A 25,041-nucleotide genomic window follows, 5' to 3' on the forward strand; every position below is an offset into this window, starting at 1 on the left:
CCTCAGGCCTTCAGTCTGGGGTATGTTTCCGGGTTGCTATTCCAATCACCAGACCTTCATTATTGGTCAAATAAACCCGGTTGCTTTCCAGTAAGGAATTCTGTTTTTTATTTCGTATCTATTTTAGAATTTATCATAGAATCGCTTTTGTTCATTTCTTCATTTGAGCCAGGTAAGACTCGACATCAGACTCCCTCAATCGAGTGGCCTTGCCGTTCACCTGCTCACCAATGTCGACTTGGTAAGCCCTCATCTTCTCAAGATATTCAGGAACGAAAGCACCCAAGATTCTGATGGCGAGAAGAGCTGCGTTGGTGGAGTTGTTGATGCCGACGGTGGCGGTAGGAACGCCTCGCTGTATGAAGTTAGTTTGTGCATATTGAAGGCTGGGGAGGTTTACTTACAGGCATCTGGACAATGCTCAGAAGAGAATCCATTCCATCGAGATGAGTGGCCTTGACAGGGACACCAATGACGGGAAGAGGGGTGTAAGCCGAGACCATGCCGGGGAGATGGGCAGCACCTCCTGCAGCGGCAATGATGACTTTGATACCACGATCAGCAGCGGCTGTAGCGACATCACCCATCTTAACTGGTGTTCGGTGGGCAGACGTAATGTCAACCTCCCAAGGAACACCAAACTGAGTGAGAACATCAAGACCAGCCTTGAGAACAGGAAGATCAGAATCAGAGCCCATAGTAACGAGAACCAAAGGATCCTTGGTAGCCTTCGCAACAGCTTGTTCAGGACGAAGACTCTTGCTTTTGGCTTGAATTCGCTCTTGTCGCATATCAGCAGCCAACTTGACAAGAGGCTGAGCATAATCCTCGAGCTCCTTGATGCTGGCGGTCAATCCGGTGAGGGTGATGTGACCGATCTTGCGGCCGGGCTTGGACTGCTTTCCGTAGAGGTGGGGATAGACGCCGATATTGCTGGCGAACATGGACTTGGCCTTTTGGACGAGAGGGAGGTGAGATTCGGGTTCGGCGCCGCCAAGGATGTTGATCATGATGCTGGAAGCGACATGGGGTTCGAGCTTCTCAGGGAGGGGCTCGTCGAGGATGGATGTGAGCTGGGCCTTGTACTGTGACCTGTACATTTGTTAGCATGAAATCAGTGGGGCAGTCTTGAATACTTACATGTAGGGAACGGCCTCAATTGTGAGATGACCAGAGTTATGAGGGCGCGGCGCAATCTCATTGACAAGGATGTCATTCTTCTCAGTGACAAACATCTCAACAGCAAAAACACCTCGTCCCCAAAGCTTCTCAACAACGCTGACAGCAACCTCTTGAGCGCGCTTAGACACCTCATCTGGTGTATCGCGAGGAGGCATGTAGACTCGCGAGCAGACATTGTCCTCGTGAACAGTCTCCACACAAGGATATGGCACAAGGCGTTTTGTTCGGCCCTCCTTGTCCTCTGTGCGAATGACAATGACCGAGAGCTCGCGCTGGAAGGGAACGTACTTCTCAGCGTAGCACTGAAGTTTTCCGAATTCGTTCACAGCAGTTTCGATGTCCTCGTCATTAGCGATCTTGATATTTCCCCTACCATCGTACGAATCCTTTCGTGACTTGAGCATATAAGGAAATCCAAACTTGGTCGCAACATCCTTCAGCGCCGCACGCATCTCCTCAGCACCCGAAGCTTGAATAGCGACCTGCTCAGCAATAGGAATACCCTGCTTTCCCAGATAATCCTTCTGCTCAAACTTATCCTGAATCAAGCGCAGCGTCTTCCACGAAGGATAAACAACGACTTTTCCCTCGGTAGCCAACTCCTCCAGAACAGCAGTCTCGATGTGTTCCGTCTCAACGCTGAGAACACTGCAGCTGTTGGCGAGTTCTCTGATCTTCTGGGCGTCTTTGAAGGAGCCGTCGACGTGGTATTTGCTGCGGCTGACTTGTTTGGCGGGTGCGTCTTGGGCGTCGAGGATGGCGATCTCGACTTCGAGAGGGGATGCGGCTTCGCAGAGCATTCGGCCGAGTTGGCCGCCGCCAAGAAGACCGAGGGCAGGCTTTCCACTCATTTTGGCTGCGAGGGATGTGAGATATGGGCGTTGGAGTGAGTGAGTGAGTGAGTGAGTTTGTGCGATGAGGTCAACGGAAAAATTTAGATCGGAGCTGGAGATGTGGGGCGCCGAGTCGGACAGGGATGACTAATCAGCCTTGTGTACCGAAACTCATCAGATAAACTTTAGAAGGAAAGAGAAGACAGTTAGAAGAAAGTCTAATGGAATGCAGCTGCTTTGGTTAGAAAATTACTGTCTTTTTCTCTCTCATTACTTGATGTATTCTGGCACGTATTTGAAGGCCGGCATTTGAACCCCGGATGCCGTCTTGGTTCGGAAACGGAACGGGGCACGTCTCCGACCTTATCGGGTCGTCCTCCGATATCGTCAACCCCGCTTATCGCAACCTCATATGAGGTGGGAGACCTCAATGGTGTTGCTGCCCCTACAAAACGGCAATATCCTGGCACAAGGCGAATTAGAACCTTGATCCCAACATAAAATTGAATTCACTTTGCAGTGTTTTTTCCATCATTCACTATTCATATTGAGTCCTCAAGTTGTTCACGCACTGACTCCCCGTCTATAAATGACCATATAACAAAAGGCTTTCTATGTTGCATAGGGCCCATGTTGATGCAAGCGAGCCTCGTTGTCAAGGCAGACCTTCAATTTGCTGACATTAAATGTGAGTCCAAACATTATTTACCCCCTCAGTAACCCTCTCTCTGGTCCGCTTTTGTTCTCGTATGCTCCGTTGGTTACTTCGACCACAATGGCAATTGGACGAAGATTCTCTCGCTTCGTGACGTGCAACCATCCGAATAGCCTGTCGTTCAGGGAATTTCCAAGAAATTCATCCGACTGGCAGAGCAATTAACGGTGCATGTTGATGTTGAGATAGAGATCGGGACTCTTTCGTCTTCACGAACCATCAGCACAGATGCGGGCCAGGAAGGGCTATCTGGGTATCATCAAGAAAGGGGACGCAGAAGACGTGAATATGCTCCTTGCAGCGGGAGCACCACCTGATGGCGATTTAGAAGAAACATTGGATTTTTACAGCTTGAAACCTCCTCTGATCATCACAGCCCAAACAGGGAATGAGGATCTAGTCACGCGCCTCATCAAAGCCGGCGCCAACGTCAACCAGTACTTTAGCCAGTATGGGGAAAATCTCACGCCGCTGTATGCGGCTTCGATGAAGGGCCACCTAGCAATCATGCGGCAGCTCCTGGATGCTGGTGGCGCTGTCGACGGCAAAGCAGGCTACCTTGGGACCCCGTTCCTCGTTGTCGTTAGCGAGGGGCAAGTGGAAGCCATGGCACTACTTCTAGATGCGGGCGCGGATCTGCAAGCGCGGAGCGCAGTGAGTAACTACCCGGCGTCGGTGATTGCGTTGGATAAAGGGCATTCTGAAGTCGTAGACCATCTTATCAATGCCGACGTGAATATCAACGATGTGGCAGAGTACTTCGGAAGCGCGCTACAGACCGCGGCACACAAGGGGTATCGAGCCGTCACCGAGAAGCTGCTCGACGTTGGCGCGGATCTGGCGATGGAGGATGGAGACTATGGACTCGCGATCGTTGCTGCAGCGGCGGAGCGGCATGTAGATATCGTGAAGATGTTTATTAACCGCCGCGCGGTGACGAAGGAGCAGGCTAAGAAAGCGACAGACTGGGTACAGTAGATGATTAAGTCGGGAGATGACAGATCTGACGAGTTTAATGAGATACTGGAAATGCTTAGTAGCGTGGTCGAGTAGGTCAGCTGTTGGCGAACGCCTGCTGTACCCACCACAACCTGTATCAGGTCCTGATACACAATTTGATGGCCTTTCGTCAGACAGTCTGAAATAGTTTCGTATCTACTCTACTTGTTGTCACTGCCCTATTATAAACCTTCATAGTGTACTTGATGTCCCCGCGATCAAACATATGATTCAAAAAGGCGCCGAAGATCATGAATACCTGGTGTAGTCCAGGTTTTGGGGAAATGCGGATATGACGAAACAGATATATATCTGGGATATCTCAAGTTATAGACAGATATAAAGGAAATTATACGGGTCCCACGTGCAAGAATGAACCAATAGATAATGTTCCGAGCTTAGATACGGTCTGTTCATCGGGCCGTCGGCACGATCGGTTCCTGAAACTGTAACCTTAAAACGGACATTATTCGATCAAAGCTTCGGTTCTTATAAAATCTTATGCAAACTGCTACAAAACATGTTTCAGACAAATTTAGATCCATTCAATCTTAATTACCCACCAATACCTCATCCTTGTCAGATGAAACCTGTCAATCAGGTTGAAACAACAGCGGGGAATGGTTTGGTAGACGACCTATGTCAGTCGATTAGCTCTTGGAATGTTCATGCGTTGTGGTATCCTTCTTTATCTCCCGTGTTTAAATAGCTGATGAAGTACCTCGATATTCATCTGACAACACAACTACTCGTCAGTATATACAGATCGTCAAAATGCGCGCTTCTCTCGACTCCACCCTTCTTATCCTTGCCAACATCTTGGCAGTCCAGGCTCAGTCATGCCCGGACATTCACATCTTCGGCGCTCGCGAAACGTCAGTTGCACCGGGTTTCGGCTCAGCTGGTCAGCTGGTCGAAATGATCAAGGCTGATCACCCCGGCGCTACTTCAGAGGCCATCGATTACCCTGCTTGTGGCGGTCAGGCTTCATGTGGCGGTGTTCAGTACGGTGACTCTGCGAAGCAGGGTACCCAGGCCGTTACTACTGCTGTAAACGGTCTCAACCAGCGTTGCCCTCAGACAAAGATTGTCATGGTCGGTTACTCTCAGGTATGTTATCTACTCTCACATCCATTGGTGCTTGTAATTAATAAATATTGCTAGGGTGGCCAAATCATGGATAACAACATCTGCGGAGGTCCTGATTCTGGAGCTGGCGTCTCTGATTCATCTGTCCCTCTCTCCGCTAGTGCAGTCCAACAGGTCAAGGCTGTTATCATGCTTGGTGACCCCCGCTTCGTGAGCGGTCTTCCGTATGGTGTCGGAACCTGCACCGCTGGAGGCGTAAGTCATCCCATCATTTCTTATTTGACACTACTAACGATCTTCAGTTCGATGCCCGCCCTGCTGGCTTCAGCTGTCCCAACGCCGACAAGGTCCAGATATACTGTGACTCTCAGGATCCCTTCTGCTGTAATGGAAATGACTCCAACCACCACCAGCAATACGTCAACATTTATGGCAAAGACGCTTTGGCATTTGTGAACAGCAAGCTCTGAAGGAATTGGCTGGCTATAGTGGAGCAGGATGATGCCCTGCAATGATGATTAGATATTTATGATAGGATAGCTTAGGAATTGATTTGGAGTTGTTTCCGCCAGAAGAGTCTGGTTCGCCGTGATCTTTGGCTCACTATTCCTCTACGGTTACCTTCTCAGAGTGGACTGCTGAGAGAAAGCATGCCTAGTTCTGTCGAGGGAATCATGGCGCGAGCAAAACCAAGCCCATATTCATTCTCGCCTATGGAAGAGGTGGTGATGTTGGCTTTGTGTGATACGATTGTTGGAATCTTTTAGAGGACCGAAGGCTCGTGGTGCATGGCGTCGAGTAGTGCCTTGGCCCATTTCATCATGCCGGATACATTGGACCAGACACCTCCATGACGGGATCGATAATACTGGTGAACGGAATGTAGCTGCATAACGGCTCCGTCCAATCCAGCTTTCCATCGTCAACAAGAATACCACAACAAGGCGCAGTGAAAGCTTTTGAGAGTAAACACAAGTTCAATACAGTGATTATAAGCTCCCAGCCACAGGTCTCTATTGCAAATAACACATCTAGCTCACAATTTAGACCTTCTCAAGAAGTCTTTGTCTTCTGGCATAATCTGCATAGTTTAGCTCGTCCTGTAGTCGAGTCAAGACAACTCCTCTATCTTTCAACATTGCCTTCAAACAGTCCACAAGATCTTCGAAGGATAAGCGGAGTTGCTCTGAGTCACAGAAATCTTTAGAATACCCTGCCCTCGTAAATAAAAGCTCAATAACTGCGTTGCTCAAAGTCTCAACATCGCGTCCACTTGCCCAACCTTTGCTATTGGTTAATTGCGTCAGTAACTTCAGGACAGCCGCATTATGTTCACCGCATCGATCCATGATGGAGCTTGAGACACTGATGCTTAGTTTGGACAGCAGTTTTGAAAGGAGCTGCAGGCAATCCTCTGGCGGCAACTGTGGGAAGTCGAGTACTGGGAAACCTGCTCCGGAGGCCTGGATTGGAGCCCTGGTAGGCCTATCAAAGTCAAGGTCGAAATCTGTGGCCTCCGGAGCTTGATCACTCAAGGTTGCAAACTCGGCATTCGAGAGCCTCAACCTACTGACCTGGCGGAGCTTGGCCTCGCATAGAAGTGTCTCAACATCACCACCGTTGCCGAAATTTGGCCTTGTACGCATTCGACTCAACATGTTGCGTGCAACCTTGTGAGCTTCCTCTGAGGCGACGATGCTGTCCGCGTCCATCTTTTGCTTTAAAATTTGATTCAACTCGTCGTTGCTGTAGCTAGCGAACCTCAGAGCGGTTTCGAGCGGGAAGCGTCTTGCTAAGCCTGGATTGCTCTTGAGAAACATCCTCTCCATTTTGTCGGTATAGCCGCAGAGAATCACGCAGCGATCCTCGCCAGGGCTACCCGAGACATTGGCAACCAAGGTATCTATGACGCCTTGTCTGAAAGAATCAGAGTGGTTTTCACCATTTGAAGTTTCCTGGTAGAGTAGATGGGCATCATCAATGACCAATACCCCACCTTGGGCATGCTCAAGTGCCTTAGTGACCTTCGCCTCCGAATGGCCAACATATTTTCCGATCAGATCTGATGCCCGTATCGTGGTAATATGACCTTTCGACAATAGGCCCAATTCCTTAAGAATCTCGGAGTAGAGTGCCGAAACAGTTGTCTTGCCCACGCCCGGGCTCCAAGGAAACATCGATTGTGGCTGATAGGTAATGCTCTCCGGCCATGCAAATGATTATGATAGTTTGCTTCTACCAAGTCGATGATATTTTCAATCCTCTCCTTGACGTCTTGTAAGCCAACTAAGTTCTGTAGCTCATTCCACGCCAAACTGTCGCTCCTGAATGTCCAAGGCTTGGACCCTAGGATGTCCTCCAGAATAATGCTGTTTTGCTTAAAATGGTCTGGTCCAAATTCCCCACCCTTACTTGAGAAGGATATCTTGGCCCAGCTCAGCCAGGCGTCGTTTTTGCGCTGTTGCCACCGTTTGCAAACCTTCTCAAGCTCGTCCACCACTGCATATGCGTTGTTGAAATCCTTCCCTTCTGCCAAACCACGTCTTGTTATTTTTCGACTCAACGTGTTAAGTAAATCGTTCGAACTGTCACCGAATTCCGGTTTGTCCTTGCAAAGTCGTCGAAGCAGTTCGTAAATCTGCCTTTCATTGTAGTTCTCAAGCTTAAGGAGGTTTGAAAAGCGGCGATGCGATTCGCTGCTTGTAGCAAGTATTTCCAGTGATCGCATCGAGAGCTCTCGATACGAAAGGATACGTACAGTGGAAGACCCAGGCCCTTTTGATGGGTCCAAGATGTCAGCAATTTCTTGTGGTTGATAGATACAATCAGCCTGTGCGAAGAAAACAACCTGATACTGGTAAGTCATGTTAGAATAGACAAATGGGTAGCCAACTCATACAGTTACATCTGTGGTAACCTCGTCCGACTCCCAACCATCTTCTATGGCGAATTTCCTCTCACGAACTACCCTTATACTATACAAAAACTCGGCGTAAAGCTGGGCGATTCTTCTTTTCCCTACGGTCCCTTATTAGTCGACGTATGTAGGTGTTCTTCGAAGCCAGACTCACCAGTCCCATCATTACCATGGAGTACAAGATCGTAACTCCAGTCATCAAGGCTTTTGCCGCAGCGTTTGCCGATATCCACTTTGTCCTTGACCGCCAAGAAGTGAGCCTTGACATGTTCATGACCAACCATTGACAAGATACAATCGAGATACTCATTCTTTTGGTTTTCATGCTGCTTCTGGCGCAGCCATTCTAGCTGAGAGGGAGACTTATCGATCACCGATTCGAAATCATCGTCAGCTTCTATTAGGATTTCTGTCCATGTCAACTCTTTCTCCTCTTTGGTGTTGACAGCCCCAGCGCTGTCACTGTCCTCCGAGTCTGAGCCATTTCCATCCTCCGCTTGCTCATTCTGGTTCACTTCTCTGTTTATAGGCTCGCAAGGCTTGTATAAGTTCCAGAAGTCGAAAGCTTTCACACCCCAAACAAAGAACTGTCTATAAATGTAATTCCACTCTGGTTGGGACAAGGCAGGGTTGCAGTGAGATCGCCGGTCTCATGCTTACATGGAGCTTGTTCAGAGGGGAACAGGTTTGTTGAAGGCGGCGCTGGTTCACCCTCGGTAGTATCTGGACTATTGGGTGTTTGCTGGGTTCCGTTGGTCCCAATGTCCGACGGATTGTCACCTGAGGCCACAGGATTTCTGCCCTCTGGTTCGTTAGGATTATCAAGGTCACTAGATGGCATATTCTTTGGGCGGTATCTTCGATACGTAGGAATGTTTGTTTTTCAAGAAAAAAAGCCCGATACTGGCCGCTTAATAGTCGTGGGGGGGCTTTACCCAATATGATCAAGAACTTGACCCTCACTGAGTTGGCCTCCAATCTTTTGATGTTTCATGAATCTATTGGCGCTGGAGGTCTCAGTGGACATTGCCACTATTTCTAGCGCTTCTGCCTTGAGTGCTCATGCAGCCAAGACCTGAAAGATGGCCAACATGACACCAACCGCTATTTTTGCTGTGTTGCATAGATCTATCTGGCCGAGATATCGATAGGGCTGATCCAACTGAACCGCACTGAATTGAACACCAGCTGCGCCCTCCAAGGTTTAGCGGAAGATCCTTGGCAGATGCACCCAATCAAAATTCTTAAGACAGCCCCAACATTTGCCAAACCCGCCGTGCCATTTCAGGTCCCGCCCAGAGTCTCGTGATTATCAATGTGTTAAAGAACCTTGCTGCGCTGATTAGGCATATCAGTAGTGTTTGTGGCTGTCGGGGACTTTGCTAGCAGCTCATAACCGTTCCTCATGTTTGTGTCGCAATGCCGAGTGCTGATTCCGGATCTCCGGACACGACTGATCTACGTTGGCTAGGAACTACCGAAAAACTCAAAAAACCCGTTAACAAGTCATTTGTTTCCATCCATTGCTGCTGAAGTTTTCTGATTCGTTGCGGCATCTGGAGAACTCCACAGATATCACTCTTGTAAGGATATGGGTATCAAATTTTGAGCATTAAAAACTTCCATGGGATCAGAGATCAGCACTGCATCAGAATCCAGTGTAGCATTGTTTACGTGGCCAGCATAATTGCTTACGCGCTCTGCAGTCTAACCAGCGCCACTTTTCAACACTTATCACATAGTATCTGCTCCCAACCTGCGAAACATCACTGTCTCACTCGTAGTCAGCCTGTGAAAACATCTGTATCCCGTTAATGCAGTCAGCGAAATCAATCACAGACTTCTGTCCAAAATCCCGGGGCTGATTTTGTCATACCACTACATTGCCTTGGCATTCTCACATCAGATTTTAAAGGGGCTCTAGCGAGGCCCCAACTGTGCAACCAACCTCGTAATGTCAGCCCTTTAATTGGAGCACATCGCAATTGCGGCTGACTATCGTTGAAATTATCTAACCTTTTTAGGGGTAGTTAACAAAAACGTTGAATTACTTGTCTCAGTTTGTTATCTCCGTGTTGGGCTTGATAAATATGCCGTGCGTCCGCTTTGACTGTGACAGCTGGGTCTATTCATTTTGTGTCATTTTGGAGTGAGAAATTGCAGCCATGTCGTTGCTTGACACTCTAGACTCGCCGTCCACGAGGATCTTATTAGGATGTCTCTTATTCGCAGGCATTGCCTACACTCTCTACCGCTCAATGCTACCCCGTCCCTTAGCAGACATTCCCTATAACGTCTCTGCGACCAATCGTATCTTGGGAGATCTTCCCGATGTCAAGGCTTTCGGGAGCTTGACCGACTGGTTAGCGACGCAGGCTATTAAGCACCAATCACCTTTATTCCAGGCTTTTATTCGTCCTTTTGGAAAACCGTGGGTTGTTGTCGCTGATCATTATGAAGCAGCTGAGATTTGCACGCATCGTGTAAAGGAGTTTGATAGAGGGACGTCGAGTACGGCTGTTTTTAATTGTGTTGTGCCTGGGGCGCATATTACACTTACGAGCTCGGATCCGCAGTTTAGGAAGAATAAGGAACTTGTGAGGAATTTGATGACGCCGTCGTTTTTGTCAGAGGTGAGATGAGACCATAGGGTAGCATGATCAAAAGACTGATATGATTGAAGGTATCTGCGCCCGAAATTTACGACAAGTTCTCTCGACTAGTTGAACTCTGGAATCTCAAAACTGAGCACGCCAATGGTCAATTCTTCTCGGCCTCAAAGGATGTACACAACGCCGCCCTTGATATCATCGTGTGCGCAGCTTTTGGCCTTGATACCCAACATACCCAACTTGTCAAAGAAATCCAAGAACTCACCCCGGACGACAACCATTCGTCAAAGGTCGACGGCGAAATTGCGTTCAAAGAACTCCCTCTTAATGAAGAGCTCAACGCCCTGGCAACTGTCGCCGAAAGTGTCGCAAAGATCATCAAGACGCCTTCTCCGCCGCTATTCCACTGGATGTATCGCAATTTGTCAGGGACTTTGAAGAACGCGTTTGCTCTTACGAAGAGGTTGCAGGAGCGAGAGATCGCCAATGGAATTAAGCGAAGGGCTAATGGAGAGGCTATGAAGTGTGCGCTTGATGAGATCTCTGTTCGAGAGGAGGCTATGGCGAAGAAAGAGGGGAGAGAGCCCGACTATTACTCTCAGGTGATCACTAGTGAAGTGAGCACCTATGCACCTCGACCCGAAGCATTATACTGATATTTTTTATAGATGATGACGTACCTTATCGGCGGCCATGAAACAACATCGTCTGCAGTCCGATGGGGCCTAAGCTATCTCAGCGCTGATCAAAGAGCCCAATCCGAGCTTCGAAAAGCCCTTCAACAAGCTTATCCTCAAGCCAAATCTGAACGACGCGCCCCTTCACTCTATGAAATTATCCAAACTCGCGTCCCTTACCTCGATGCAGTCGTGGAAGAGATTCTTCGCTTGTCTTATCCTTTTGGCATGACTCTACGAGAAGTCCAAGTTGACACACAGATTCTGGGTGCTCGTGTACCAAAGGGCACGACGGTTGTCTTTCTATCAAACGGGCCTAGCATATTGTCACCTCCGATCGATTTCGACGAGTCACGAAGTAGTGAATGGGTAAAATCTCGCAAGCCGAAACCTTTGGAGAAGGACTATGATTATGTGGGTTTTAAGCCTGAGAGGTGGCTCAAAACAACTACCGATCCAGATGGAAAAGACGACGTGAGCTTCGATTCTCAAGCCTTCCCAATTCAAGCTTTTGGATTAGGCCCTCGAGGCTGTTTTGGGAGGAGGATGTCGTATCTTGAGATGAAGATCTTTTTCACTCTTGTCATCTGGGCGTTTGAGTTGTTGCCCTTGCCAGCGGATGTTGCGAAGCCTAAACCGGTGTCGTCTTTGACTAGAAACCCTGATAGAGTGTTTATCAAGCCAAGAAGGGTAGTATTGTAGATGGACGGGATAGAATGATATATGTAGATTAAGAAACTAAAGGTTTATTTCTGCTCTGCTGATGCTACGCTTTATGCTTTCAAATATTTCGATGCGACCCCGTAAAATAATATCAATGGTAGAACGCATTATCTTCGATGCCCCCCTTCTGAACACCCTCAACCTGATGTCCCCGTCTCACTCACGCTCCCAAGCTTACTATCAACCTTCTTCGCCGGAGTAGGTTCACTCAACAACCCCCCTCGATCATGTAGCACCAAATCATCCGGTTCTACCAAAGTAGTCCCGTCAGTCCGCGACATCTTTATAGTGGCAAGAGATCTTTGTACAAATATTCCCTCAGCGCTAGCGGAGCTTGAAGGGATAATATTCCAGGACCGTGCTCGTGCTGCTATGGCGCGGAAGATTGGTTGCATGTGAGGCATACAAGCTACCAAGATGCCTACGCCGCTTTCGATATTTGACCATACGACGAATCCCTGTGCGTCGGCTGTTGTTTTCGAGTTAGAATAAGGGTCTCGTTGGTTTGAGAAATACTTACATGATGTGTTCAATGTTCTTGTAAAGTCTAGTAAGTAGGGGATGCGGATACAGCTTGCTGCAATGAGACTGGACGAACATCAGATACATGCTACAACGGAGAATGGGAGGCTTACAATATTCCAACGCCAAATATGACCATAACGCCGGCTTTCTTCTTTGGTTGAAGCCCCAAAGAATACAACTGCGTCAACGGCAGGGCAAACATCCAGACGTCAAGAGCGATGTTCACACCAGCGTGAAAAAAGATAATAGCTGGAGTGTTGAGCGTTATTCCACGAGGCGGATATTCTTTCCATCCTTCCCAAAGTAAGTGAATTGGTTGTCGCTGCAGTGCGCCGCATACGGTGAAGATAATTGTCGTGAGAATGTTGAATGCGATGGTACACTTGATAACCAATCTGAAAGTCGGGTCGGGGAATGTTCGAAGGAAGAAGTAGAGTATTGAGAGTTTGATGAGGCAGAGACTTAGGACGTAGGCGTATTGAACGACGAGGAGATACTGAAGATGTTAGTCGGGATCGATAGATGATTGCATGGACTTACTATATGAAACGTGGTGATCGTACTGTCATCAAGTGTCCAGATATTCCGGCCCAAGCCCGCAAAGGTCACTATACAGAATAAGTGGTCAGCGAGTTAGGTTAGAGTTATGTTTATTCAGTTTGAAACTCACTGAGGCCCATGATGATGCATTGTACTCCTGTAAAGACCTAGAGGAGTTAGTGAATCAGCACAACGCATGAAGAACGCCCTGAGATCTCACCGATGCCGCGATAATAAGGTAATCGTCCGCACCCCATTGTGAAAAGCGATAGGATTTTGTGACAGTTCGTAGGACGATAGAAAAAACTGCTATCCCAAGAATGGTGTAGTTGATCCCTCTGATATTATGGTCGTTGTCGAGCTCTGGTCTGCCGCAGTTTGTTTGCTCAAGCTTTAGAAAGTCTATCAAGCAACGTAAATGTGAGTAGCTTGCTCCTTATGGGCGATCCAAAGGGTTCTTACCAAACAGGTCTCTTATGGGGCATGCTGTGCGGATACAGCCAGCTACAGTGTTGCTGAGTTTGTGATCGTAGCATATTTGCTCTTTGTTCGCCGATGAGAATGTCGGCTTATCAACAAATTGAGAGAAACATCTGATCTATAAACTGGTTAACAGATACGAAGCATGAGCACGACAGAGGATACGTACGGCACATTGCGACGCGTCTTCTAACCTCTGCGCAGTCGTCGGTGAGCTAGCGCTAACTTGTAGGAATATGCACGGTAAAATGAGAATAAATAACCGCAGAGTTGCGAATAGCTTCATGGTAGTCTACCGCGCAGGCAAATCCCACAAAACATCGAGAAGAAAAGCACCCAAGAACTCAAAAACTCACAGTATGACGGGTACACTTTCTCATTCTTAAGAATTCAGGGGCACGGACTAGGTGGTTTTGCTTTGTCGAAGCTAATCCGTCCATTGGTCTGGATTAGACGAGATTTCCGTACTCTAAACCAATGAGCCAAGTTGATCCGTGCTCATCACACCGAAAGGAGCTAGGGTTGTGCGCCACAAAGATCTTCATGGTATATGCTTATGCATTCCAGGGATACAGATTAGGCTTATTTTTGCTATGCAATCGATGGGGAGATTGGCCGGGGGTTCTTGGCAGGGATTGATTTGGGGTCTGGCTTGTCTGTTGGTGGTGAGTATCAGTCTTGGCTACGGCAATTTTTCCGGCAAGGCAAGCCAATGAGATCATTGATAGAGTACTGCAATATGGTCTGATCATTAATCTGTACATGTCAAGCATTGAATGAACTAGTCTTCGATGGACTTTGCGGTTCAGATTGAGGCTCTTTCGAGGCTGCTTCAATGGTACCGGGATTGAAAAACTGCACATCTCGGAAGGCTACATAGTGGACTTCGTAGGCTGGTTTAACAAATACAAGTGCGAATTAAAATCGGAGCCAAGCCCGGGAAGTTCCATTGACACTGAAGGCTGTGCCGGATATTAGCTGGAGGCTGTAGGGTTGCGATATTCGGATGCCGGCTCAACCCTATTATTGATGGAATAGGGGCTTTGCGGATCACCCATACCGATTGATCCACCTCTGTTCCGGGTACCGATCCCACTATCGGGCGCATTCGAGATCTGGCATCTGTCTAGATCCGGCAAGGCGCTTAGTCTGGAAGCGTTTACTCTGCTGAGAGCTACAGACAATAGATGGAGGCTTTGTGATATATAATATCTAATGCCTGGAACATAAATTCCAAGGACTGTTGGTAAATGCTCTTATGTTATTGCAGGCCAGTTTGTACACTGACTGATACTGACTCTGATTAGAGCATGACGAGAGACCTAATGATTGATGGTTGAGAGACTGATGTTCAACCATCTGCTTACTTAGATTAAAGAGAACTAAGGTCAGGTACTTCGGGAACGTCGGCAGAATCCTGCCTATATTAATTAAACAGTGATTAACGAATTAGAGGCTGTAAAGCCAGAGTGTCCCTAAGGACGATACACCCTTATCAATTCTTGATGCGTCCCTATCAATTGCCTTATTATAACCTAAAGAACTATAGAAGAACTCAAAAAGCCAAATGTGATAGCAGTTGTGATTATTACTGGTATAAGTAATATGCAAGGTCTCACAGTGAAAAGCAACAAGCGAGTCGTGATAACAATCAACCCTTTTGTTAGAGCTCAATTATTACAGAAGAGCCGGAATCTCCCCTCCCCCTACTCCTAAAAAAAAAAAAAAGAAAAAAAGGGAAAAAAGCCAGAGGCTGACAAGGTAATTTTAAGCAGGTGACCTAAAAAGGCATATCGTCATTATTTAATAATCCCATCATCTGCTGGCTCATATTGAACCAAGCTGGTAGCTGTGACGCCGGATCCGCCTCCATTATTCCTCTACAAGTATCAGCAGAGACATCCGCAGAGACTTCGTAAGAATTGTCATTGAGCGTTGCGTTTGCGCCGCCGGCCATGTCGCTCGTTCCCAAGGGAGGTTGAAAGCCTAGGGCGTTGAGGCAGTTATAAAATTCCGTGCTAACCTCTGCGCAGCCATTCTGTCGCATTTTTGATGTCGATTTCAACTCATTGTAGCGCAAAGCTACTTCATAAAATATCTGGAAGAGGCGATGGTGCTTCGAGACAATGCTGGAGACGGGGTGAGCGGGTTTAATTGAGTTAACAAAGTTTTGCATCCGATCCAAGTCTTCCAAATCTCCAGTCTCAAGAACATGGCAGAACAAAACAATGAACGGGGCGAATGGCGTGAAAAGGATGATCCTGAGAAAATAAATACAAGGTTAGGTTGAAGGAGCGGAACTGACTGGTCATGTAGATCTGTCAACTCACCAACTCATATATGATGATAAGAGGCTGGGCTGTGTCCCCAAAAGAAATATTGAAGATGATTGATGGCACATAAGAGCTTTCCTGGCAGAATCAATGCACTCTTTAGTAAATGATACGTGCGACCCTACAGGGGCGGGCAAGGTCCGGTGTATCAGCGTCTGCATCGAATACCTTAGGATTCGTCCGATGCAGACATGTATTCGATTAGTGCGCGTTGTTGCTCGTGTACGGCAGATCGGTGCCATTCTCTCTACGAACCAGGTCAACTTTTATCCACGCATCTTAAAGCATGGATGATGATGGGAAAGGTTGAACGAGGTGCTACTGGCAACTTACAATGACATTTTGCGACTGCTCGTGAATTGCATCAAGTTCCTGAGAAAAGGTCATTACTCGAAAGGCACCATCTTCGTTCAGTGAAACAAGTGCTTGTGCACTGTACAGCTTCTCATAAATCTTTCCAGCTAGGGTGGCGAGCTTGACCATGTTCCTGCAGTAGTCCATAGCAGGGCTGCCACCTGGGAATGGAACAGTGATCTCAAAGTCGGGGATTGTAGAGCAGCGCTCCAAGCGAAGACATAATTTCTTTTCTAGATAGTAAATTGCCCAGAAGAGGAGACCGGAGTTACTTGAGGTATCGCACCACGCAGACGACCCTGGTTTTCTGGTGTGGTAACCAAGAAAGTACGCAGTTTGATATGCCGCGAGGACAAGGATCCAAGCCATAGATGGTTTTGACAGTTCAATAGCATAGATGGCCTACGTAGAGTGAGCTCGTATCTTAAACAGTTGACCCAACGGATACACATACACCGAAAAGAAGAGCCAAGGTCATGTCGTGGCTAGGAATAATATGTAGGGATAGCCCCGAAAGAGCAGTCTCCAAGTTCTACTGACAGGAGAGCTTGTATTCCTCCCTGTGATTCTCTGGTGCTTCAGCTCCCTCAAGGGTATCATCGCGGAAAAAGCCTGCACAAAGTGAGTCCTGGCGACCAAGGATCTGGAATGTAAGCTATCACTCACAATAGAGGGCGATGTTCAAAATGATGTATTCGGCGTCAGAAAAGTCCTCCGAAAAGTATACTTTCAGGCATATATCCGATAAAGACTTGGAACCCAGTAGTACACTGAGGAACAGTCATGTAGTTAGACGTCGATATGTGACGGGTAATCAGCATGGACGTTATTTACGTTGTGGAGTATTAGTGTGATGTCGATGTCAGTCAAGTAAGCAAAGGGGCGATGGATATCGCACGTAGCTGAACGTACCTTCAGCACTGCGGATCGCGGCTGCAGCAACTTTGATTGGCGGCATGGTAGCGGGCTTAGGTCGCAGAGCTGCAGAAGGCCGTGCAAAAGAAAAGAGACCTCCTGCATATGGGGGCTGCGCCTTGGTTACATGAACAATCTGACGGAGCGAATCCAACAGCTCTCGTGTTTCAAAGTCAAATCCCTTGCGTCGATCTGCACCAGCCACTCTATCCAGAAAATCTATTGCCAGCGTTGAGTGGGCAGACAGCGAGGATCCGCCTTCCAAGACCAATCCTTCTCCCTCTTTCTGTCCCGTAGGAAAGTTTGCCTCAGTCGCGGGAGATGCCGTGGCGTGCTGACTTGCTATGCGAACGGATAGGTTGTTCTGGCTTGCCGAATTGGTTGGCAATTGGTTATCGATCGACTGCGGTGAACAAACGGAGCGGCTCGAAGTATTTGGGCTCGAGGACGCGAGGTCATCGGTAATCTGGCGAGATCGATTGTTCCCGTCCGTAGCGAGTTGACTGATACAACGATCTATCTGCTCCAACCTTCTATCAATGAGGTCGATCTTCTCCCCGCTATAGCAACTGGTGTCAGATTCTAAAAAGGGAAGGGCAGTGGAATTCTCAACGTACTACTCTGCGCCTATAGTCTTTTGCACTCCATTCCGTTTCGGCCTAGGGGCACGTAGTGACTGAGTGCACTGCAGCTTCAGTTTCTAGCAGTTAGAGCAGGGTATGTTCCTATCGCAACGTATCTTCAATGTCCAGTCAGCCTCGCAAACTTGATGCGTCCAGACAGGGGTTTTGCAGCTCAACCTTTTTTAGTCGGCAAAAATCACACTGCAGTAGGAATGGTTAGCGAAAGTGCACAGCTACCCGGAGATGTGTCTCTTTGACGCTTAGGGCGGATTCTTACAGCCTTCCTGCTTTGCGTAAGAGCAATACGGCCCAGGCCAGGCGACTCAGGACTCTCGATAGCACTCATTTCCATAAACCATAGCGTTAAAAGTTCAAGTGGCCCGGAACTCTATTTCCCGAGACGGAGAGATAGGGGGAGGACAACGGAGATCCGTGGTGAGCACGGAATGGAGATATGGTCTCAGCCGAAGGTGCGGCACTCCAAGGTTATACGGAATGTGGTGGAGGAAATTCGCTTGCCGAAAGTCTCGAAAGTCCGGACCCCTAAAACATGCACCCTATGACGGTATCTGCCGGAGTCCGCGGGTACCGCCCACCGCTCACAATACTCTCCACAGCCACTGACTAACTAATTCTTTTCGTCTGGAAGTTCAGAACTCACTCGGGGTACCTATAGAAACCATTCATCGATCGTAAACAAGAGTAGAGTTTTATCGCCATCGCCAACATCAGCCTCTGACTTGTGACACAGTATCGTCAGCTGGAGAAGGAGCAATTATTGATGAATCTATCGATGGTATTCCATACAGGTGATGGGAATGGCATAGGTGAACCAACAGCAATTAGTTACTAGGAGAGACTAAATGATAGGTCAGGGGGTAACTGAAATAGGAAAAATCCCATTCATTGGAAAATACTAAACTCCCAAGGCGAAAGGTGCTTAAATTAAATGACCTTGAGCATGAGTGAAGACACCTACAGCTATAAGTGATCTAGTTTTAGGGGGAAGGAGGTCCAGTGGGAATGGGAGTTTGCACTGACCAAGAGAGTGGAAGGACAACAATGAGAAGTTGAACGAGAGACCGTTGGCTACACTCGTGGCCGGGCTCTCACTCTATAGTCCGGACTCCGAAACCAAAACAAACTACATTTGATATCAAGACCACTATCAGACTCCTGGGGTGCGCAACGGGTGGGACAGCTTGCGGATACACCACTGTCTCGATACTTCCGTGACGATTTCCACGGCCTAAAATCGCGAAAGCTGTACAATGTATTCTAGGTCGTTGGAGCTTGCCTATGCCAAGAGAAGTATGTGACTTGCAACCATGACCACGGCGGGAAGCTGAGTGACCAGAAAGCGGTGGGCTTGGACAGTGCTAGTCGGCCTTCCTACACGGTCACCATGGCCCGTGAGGCAGCTGCTACGACCATAACTGCTGGTTCAGTGGGGAGATACACCATGTTGATATCAATATTGTGAAGATCACCTGCCAGGAGGGCAGGACAGCCTCGGCGAGTATTTCATTGGTACTAATTTAGTATGAAATTTGGGAATATTAGAGTTGGCATAATAATACTGAATGACTTTGATCCAGGGCCCTTCACTAGTTGCACGTAACTCGGTCGGCAAGATGGCTATTCAAGTCGCTGCATACAACCCAACTCCAAACTCTGTGAGCCTCCGCGGCATAGTGGACGTTCTATCAATAGCCGGAACTAGCCGATGCATAATGTATCTCCATCGAGCCTAGGTTCAAAAGGGTTTATTCTACTTAGATGGTATGGGGTCTATTATTAGAAACTGGTCGACCAGCGTCACTCTAAATAGCTTCTCTAGGCTTTCTTGGGTAGCTCATTAAACGCAACTGCCTTCAGCAGGTCTGCCTCTGCGATATTCTATTATTTGTAAACAAAAATGGATTAAGACAAGAAAGGAATGCAAAAGAATGTAAGAATCTCTAACTAGCGCAGTCAATGTCCGAGGTTCTGCGCCTCACACATCTTCTTATACATGTCGCTCCTAGCCAGTAGCTCATCGTGTGTTCCTGTCACCAGGATCTTGCCATTATAAAAGACACAAATCATGTCGGCGTGGCGGACGGTCGACAATCGATGGGCGACAGCAATTGTAATTCTGTCACCCGTCTTGGCAGCTTCATTGAGAGCATCCTGGACTACTCGCTCTGACTGCGTGTCCAAAGCGCTAGTAGCCTCGTCGAGGAGAAGCAGGCGTGGATTTCGGATAAGCGCTCTGGCAATCGCGATGCGCTGGCGTTGACCGCCCGAAAGTTGAAGGCCGTTGGATCCGCAGGGAGTGCCGAGGCCCTCCGGTAGGGAGCAGATGAAATCCCAGGCGTTGGCGGAGCGACAGGCCTGGATGATGTCGTCTTCAGATACTGATGAAGTGTCTTCGTTGGGGACACCCATGGCGATGTTCTCGCGAATAGTACCAGGATAGAGTTTGGGCTCTTGTTGGACGAGGGCGACTTCCTTACGGAACGCCCAAGGGTTCATCTCATCCAGGTTCTTGCCATCCAGAACAAGGTGGCCACGGACTGGGTCGTAGAAACGCTCCAGCATGGCGATCATGGTACTCTTTCCACAGCCCGAGGCACCGACAAAAGCAACAAACTGGCCTTTCTTAATCTTGAGATTGATGCCACGCAAAACTTGAGCGTCAGGCCTCAAGGGATAAGAGAATTGTACCTTGTCGACATCGAGGGACTGGAATCCTTCAGGGCCATTGGCGCGATTCTCGTCCGTCTCCCGGATGGAAGGGTTAAGCTGTTCGAGCCAGAAGAGGTAGTTGGCAGCGTTGGTTGCTTTCGTCATGCTGCTGGCAAATCCAAAGAGAATAGACGCCTGCTGGCCGGAGAAAAACACTCCGAGGAACGCAACAAAGAAGTTAACCATGGTGAGGTCCCCAGTGGAGACCAGGCGGCATCCATACCAGAAGCCCAACGCCTGGAATGCGTACTCGACGCTCTGGGTGAATGCAAAGGGCAGCATGATTAGACAAATTGGCTTCACTGAGTCGGTGATGGCGTGCTGGAGCTCCTTGTCATAGTTGTCAAGAACCGAGTTCTCAATAGCCAGGGAAGAAACTGTCCGGATAGCGCTTATAGCCTCTGATGCAATGGATGCGCTCTGTGAGAATCGCTTGGAGATTTTTATATCCATCTGGGCTTCCATTTTCAGACGAGCGTAGCCCGAGAGCAGCATGGGTGGAAGGCCAGCGAAGATAATAACGACACCCAATCTCCATCCGTAAGCCAAGGCCACAATAGAGCATGACAACAAACTGAGAACTGAAACCAGGATAAGGGCAACGTTGAAACCCATGAGCTCAAAAACAGCTTGAGGGTAGGAATCTACCCGGCTCGACAAGGCGCCTGTGGTGTTCTCAGGACGGTCAAAGAAACGAAGGTCTTGTCGAAGCATATCGTTGATGATTGCCTTTCGGTACTTGTGGTTCAATGTCTAGCAGGCAATGAGAAATGTTTTCCAATTCAAAGTATCCAAGGCTGTTTCTTACCTGACCAACGACGTTGGATGTCCATCCAAGAACAAAATAAACGACGAGACAGCCACAAGCCATGGCGAAGAACATCAGAGCGAAAAAGCTTCCCTTCTTCTGCATCGCATTGCTAGTGAGCTTGAAAACGTCAATGAACCGCGACATCAAAATAGCTTGACCAGGGTAGGCAGCGGCTTCCAGTATGTTAGCGTAAACCCAGAGAGCTTCAAGTGTGCGATTTGTCTTACCTGCGGCCATACAGGACAACGCCAGCAACAGATACGTGTACTTGAGTTCAGGAGTCGATCTTAAGATTTTCCACACAGTATGGATAAGTCCAACCCGCTTGAATTTATCATAGTCATCACGGTCTAGGTCAGACTCTAGACGTCCTTTGGTCGTGGTCGAGTACCGTGTCAGCGACCTGGTGAGCGCAGCTGGTTCGTCAATGGCCTCATCCTCGTCGCCTTCGGTCGAGGAGTCACTATCGAAAGCTGGCTTTGCATCTGCTGACAGATCCTGAGCTTTAACCAAGCGAGAATAGGCACCACCGGCCTCAACAAGAGAGTGGTGTGTACCCTGCTCAACAATACGGCCCTTATCCATGACCACAATGTTATCAGCGTTGCGTATCGTAGCCAGCTTATGCGCAATAGTGACAGTAGTGCGACCCTTGGAGACATTATCGAGAGCTTTCTGAACAATCTCCTCAGCCTGGGGATCCAAAGCGCTAGTGGCCTCATCGAGAAGTAGAATACGCGGCTGCGAAACAACACTTCGAGCAATAGCCACTCGCTGCTTCTGACCTCCAGAGAGCAAGCCGCCTCTTTCACCGATGATCGTATCGTAGCCGGCCGGAAGGGCGCTAATGAAGTCGTGAGCGAAAGCAATCTTGGCAGCTTCTTGAATCCTCGCCAACTTCTCCTCCCGTGAATCGTTCTCCCACGCTGTACCGATGAGACCGTTTGCAATATTGTCGTAGACCGTGCCCGAAAACAAGACTGGTTCCTGTTGAACAAGACGAACGTGCTTCCTCAGCCATTGGACATTTATCTTATCGATTGGTCGGCCGTCTAGCATCACAGAGCCCGAGTTTGGATTATACCATCGTTCAATAAGGCCGATAATTGTGCTCTTGCCGGACCCACTGGCTCCAACGAGAGCTGTCACCTGGCCAGCGGGAATATGGAGGGAGAAGTTTTCCAGTACCGTGACTCCGGGGCGCATGGGATAGCTGAAGCTAAGGTTCTCGCAGTCAATATTGCCCTCGATCTCAGTAGGTTGCTCTCCAACGTCAGAAAATGGGTCGATGGCCGATGTGCGGTCAATCAGTCGGAAAATCTCGGCCGCGGCGGAAGCAGCTCGACTGAAGTCAATCAAGTAGGGAGCGATGGACGTCAAACTTGCAGACGCGACGATAACCGACATGAGGACGATAAATACATCGCCAGGCTTGTCTACCTCGCCGGTGGCGATCATCTTGATAGCTTGCCAGAAGCACAAGCCAATACCGGCGAAGATGATGAAGTACTCAACGGAAAACATGCAGCCGAGGAGCGCATTCTTCTTATTACCAAGCCTATGGGCCTCATCCAAATACTTATCGAATTCTCGGACGAGTCGCGTTCGAAGAGCAAAGGCCTGGACATTTCGAGCGCTCGAGAGGATACTCTCTGCGAAGGAACCGCCCTGTGCGTGGACCTTGAGGATTTTGGTTTCGATCGCGGCTTCCAAGGCAGAGCTGACGCCCATGGTAATAAGAGTGGCTGGAGCAATGCAACAGCAGATTAAAGTCATCTTCCATTGAGTGACAAAGGCCAAGATAAAGGCGGCAACAAAGCAAGACAGTCCTTGGACCATGAGGCCCAGTTTTTCTGAAATGCCAGCCTGAATGAGTTTGCCGTTAGAAGTCGCCTGCATGGCAATCGACCCGCCGATTCCAGAGTCGAAGTAGGCAATTTCCTGGCTAAGGCCGGCTTTGACATAGACGCAGCGGATGTTTCGAGTGATACGATAGGCAGCGAGTGTAAAGAGAACACTGTAGCCGTAGCTAGCGACAAATCGAGCGATTCCGATTACGAAGAAGTACAGCCTGTTTCAATGTCAGCCTAGTGTTAAAACCTTGTCGATGTTAGTCGTGGCACAACGTACGCGAGTCTGGCTGCGTCACTGCGGAATCCTGCAGGGGATGATTTGCCCGTGGCATAGTCGGTGATGACGGTGATGAACTGGCCAAACACCAGATTGACCATGGCCATGGCAACTCCAGAGCCCACAGCGCAGAATGTAGCCACAGCCTGCATAGAATATTCAGTCGAGGTGGCATATCGGAAGATTCTCTGCAGAATGAAAATGCGTCAGCAGTCAGGTCTCGGTTACCAAAGTAGAGAGGGCTTGGTTGAGCCCTCTCGTTCCACCTACAGCATATCCTTCGCCTGCGCCGATGTCTTTGTCGCCATTTTGGTCGGGTCCTAGGACCTGTGGCTTCTCAGAGATGCCCATGGTGCCTATGGCTCAGGCTTTGGATCAAGGCAGGGTCTGAAATAATCAAGCCTTGAAGAACTGGAGGAAAGGAAACACTGATGATCACTGGATGGCTTCAACTTATAAGGAGCGACGAGGGTGAGCTGTGTATAAGGTGAAGCAGATGAGAAAGGAAGAAACAAAAACACTGAGGGGAGCGAAACCTCATCCTTTTCTTGTAGATTTGCTTGTTGGTATGCAAACCAACTCCTTGGTGGGTAACAAGTAAGTAGAATCTGGGGTCTACTTTTGTCTCTTGAGTCTTTTGCTCTCTTGCGGAATCTCGGGTCTACCGATCTCCGATCTTCCGTCGAGGGACGCAGATGACAGACGCCAGGTAAGGCCCACCAGAAGCGGCGACCTACTACCTTATTTCCCGGAGCGAAAAGGGACCTAAAAAGTTCCGTACTGCCTACAGTAGGAGGCAAAATGTATTCGATCTCCTGCTAGCTCGGAGTCCTCGACTAGCCTATTAAAGTTCTTAAAAAAGAGCATAAAACTTCAGCCTTACACAAAACTAATCAGGCTAGCCAATCACACTTCCTATAGCATAGTAGTAGCTTAACGAATTAGGCTAGTCACGGGATTCGAGCAAACAGGGAGTCGAATACATTTTGCCCCCCACTGTAGATTACCATGGTCAAAGATCAACAAGGATATCATTCTCCGAAACATGCATATAAATAACACAAGGCTGGCCGGAGTGACGGCCTCCGAACTTTCCGGCTCTCACCCCGCATGACATACAATAGATACTAGTACACTGGATATCTGGATGAACCAAAAGCTGCTCGGGTACGAATGACCGGAGCATCTGATCATGTGATTGGCGAGGCGTAATTATAGTCTGGGAGAGAAAGATAGGGATGCTAAGGGCTTCGACATTCTAGGCTTTATACGCTAATACGGATTGTGCGAACAATAAATCCCGTGGCGGCCGCGGAACCCGACATTCGCATCTCAGATATGACGTTCTCTTCTTTTCCAAGGTGAAACTTAGGCTTCGGTGGCTGCTGCAACGATCAATCGAACTCCTCGTCGTAATGCGGAAAAAGCACCGTCCGTTATTTTGCGTTTATCCACGGAGTACAGATATTAACGTACCAGCTCGACTTGCCATGTAGGCGGATATTTGGCCGAGAAGGCTAGCGAGGTCTTCGGGGAGGGGAAGGGCAACAGAAGGTCTGATGTCTCACAAGTGGCGCACTGGAAGACGGTTGCGATTTTGATCTCTTCCCTTGCTACATGCAGACATACACGGAATCAGAGATTCCGGACTCCGTAATCTATGTACTACGTAGTAGTTGATTTAACATCACAGTGCATATATGCGTGAAAATCGATACCACTCCCCAGAATCTCTTACTGGCGACTTGTTGTGGATGTCTTTGTCATTCTATTCAGTTCTTTACCCTGTTAGAGTATTGTGGATGGAAATGCCAAGCCATCAACCTTGGCCTTAGTGAAAAGGGGCTGGCGAT

General features: G+C 48.4%; 8 protein-coding genes across 8 annotated transcripts; 3 read left to right on the forward strand and 5 right to left on the reverse strand.

The window, feature by feature from the left end:
• Window positions 1-151: 151 nt before the first annotated feature.
• BKA55DRAFT_688221 (uncharacterized protein) lies at window positions 152-2,033 on the reverse strand (the record flags this gene model as incomplete). The annotated part of the gene is made up of 3 exons (XM_046199175.1): window positions 152-355; window positions 405-1,092; window positions 1,141-2,033. 3 exons carry the CDS (start codon window positions 2,031-2,033, stop codon window positions 152-154), a joined length of 1,785 nt encoding a protein of 594 aa, XP_046050778.1.
• A 968-nt stretch (window positions 2,034-3,001) lies between these two features.
• Window positions 3,002-3,850, forward strand: BKA55DRAFT_563584 (ankyrin repeat-containing domain protein). Its single transcript, XM_046192413.1, has one exon. It carries the CDS (start codon window positions 3,019-3,021, stop codon window positions 3,706-3,708), a length of 690 nt encoding a protein of 229 aa, XP_046050779.1. The 5' UTR covers window positions 3,002-3,018; the 3' UTR covers window positions 3,709-3,850.
• A 653-nt stretch (window positions 3,851-4,503) lies between these two features.
• On the forward strand, window positions 4,504-5,288 carry BKA55DRAFT_688223 (cutinase; the record flags this gene model as incomplete). Its single annotated transcript, XM_046199176.1, has 3 exons — window positions 4,504-4,839; window positions 4,894-5,073; window positions 5,121-5,288. The coding sequence occupies 3 exons, from the start codon at window positions 4,504-4,506 to the stop codon at window positions 5,286-5,288; spliced, it is 684 nt and encodes a 227-aa protein (XP_046050780.1).
• Window positions 5,289-6,150: 862 nt separating this feature from the next.
• Window positions 6,151-8,949, reverse strand: BKA55DRAFT_674138 (P-loop containing nucleoside triphosphate hydrolase protein; the record flags this gene model as incomplete). Its single annotated transcript, XM_046198046.1, has 6 exons — window positions 8,310-8,949; window positions 7,890-8,274; window positions 7,718-7,836; window positions 7,058-7,666; window positions 6,393-7,004; window positions 6,151-6,303 (listed from the first exon to the last, which is right to left on the reverse strand). Exons 1-6 carry the CDS (start codon window positions 8,574-8,576, stop codon window positions 6,151-6,153), a joined length of 2,145 nt encoding a protein of 714 aa, XP_046050781.1. The 5' UTR covers window positions 8,577-8,949.
• Window positions 8,950-9,865: 916 nt separating this feature from the next.
• Window positions 9,866-11,770, forward strand: BKA55DRAFT_563586 (cytochrome P450). The gene is made up of 3 exons (XM_046192414.1): window positions 9,866-10,368; window positions 10,419-10,964; window positions 11,016-11,770. Exons 1-3 carry the CDS (start codon window positions 9,901-9,903, stop codon window positions 11,724-11,726), a joined length of 1,725 nt encoding a protein of 574 aa, XP_046050782.1. The 5' UTR covers window positions 9,866-9,900; the 3' UTR covers window positions 11,727-11,770.
• An 89-nt stretch (window positions 11,771-11,859) lies between these two features.
• Window positions 11,860-13,669, reverse strand: BKA55DRAFT_311317 (uncharacterized protein). Its single transcript, XM_046185636.1, has 8 exons — window positions 13,462-13,669; window positions 13,275-13,410; window positions 13,033-13,214; window positions 12,943-12,979; window positions 12,813-12,880; window positions 12,383-12,768; window positions 12,268-12,335; window positions 11,860-12,216 (listed from the first exon to the last, which is right to left on the reverse strand). Exons 1-8 carry the CDS (start codon window positions 13,576-13,578, stop codon window positions 11,885-11,887), a joined length of 1,326 nt encoding a protein of 441 aa, XP_046050783.1. The 5' UTR covers window positions 13,579-13,669; the 3' UTR covers window positions 11,860-11,884.
• A 1,989-nt stretch (window positions 13,670-15,658) lies between these two features.
• On the reverse strand, window positions 15,659-18,009 carry BKA55DRAFT_736604 (uncharacterized protein). Its single transcript, XM_046201335.1, has 7 exons — window positions 17,795-18,009; window positions 17,512-17,594; window positions 16,892-17,454; window positions 16,516-16,591; window positions 16,434-16,464; window positions 15,959-16,381; window positions 15,659-15,872 (listed from the first exon to the last, which is right to left on the reverse strand). Exons 1-7 carry the CDS (start codon window positions 17,867-17,869, stop codon window positions 15,795-15,797), a joined length of 1,329 nt encoding a protein of 442 aa, XP_046050784.1. The 5' UTR covers window positions 17,870-18,009; the 3' UTR covers window positions 15,659-15,794.
• Window positions 18,010-19,402: 1,393 nt separating this feature from the next.
• BKA55DRAFT_736605 (multidrug resistance protein) lies at window positions 19,403-23,539 on the reverse strand (the record flags this gene model as incomplete). Its single annotated transcript, XM_046201336.1, has 5 exons — window positions 19,403-21,000; window positions 21,056-21,231; window positions 21,286-23,129; window positions 23,189-23,376; window positions 23,459-23,539. 5 exons carry the CDS (start codon window positions 23,537-23,539, stop codon window positions 19,492-19,494), a joined length of 3,798 nt encoding a protein of 1,265 aa, XP_046050785.1. The 3' UTR covers window positions 19,403-19,491.
• Between the last annotated feature and the right edge of the window lie 1,502 nt (window positions 23,540-25,041).

Source organism: Fusarium redolens (genome assembly GCF_020744475.1).
Source record: "Fusarium redolens strain MPI-CAGE-AT-0023 chromosome Unknown BKA55scaffold_6, whole genome shotgun sequence".
NCBI classification, from domain to species: Eukaryota; Fungi; Ascomycota; class Sordariomycetes; order Hypocreales; family Nectriaceae; genus Fusarium; species Fusarium redolens.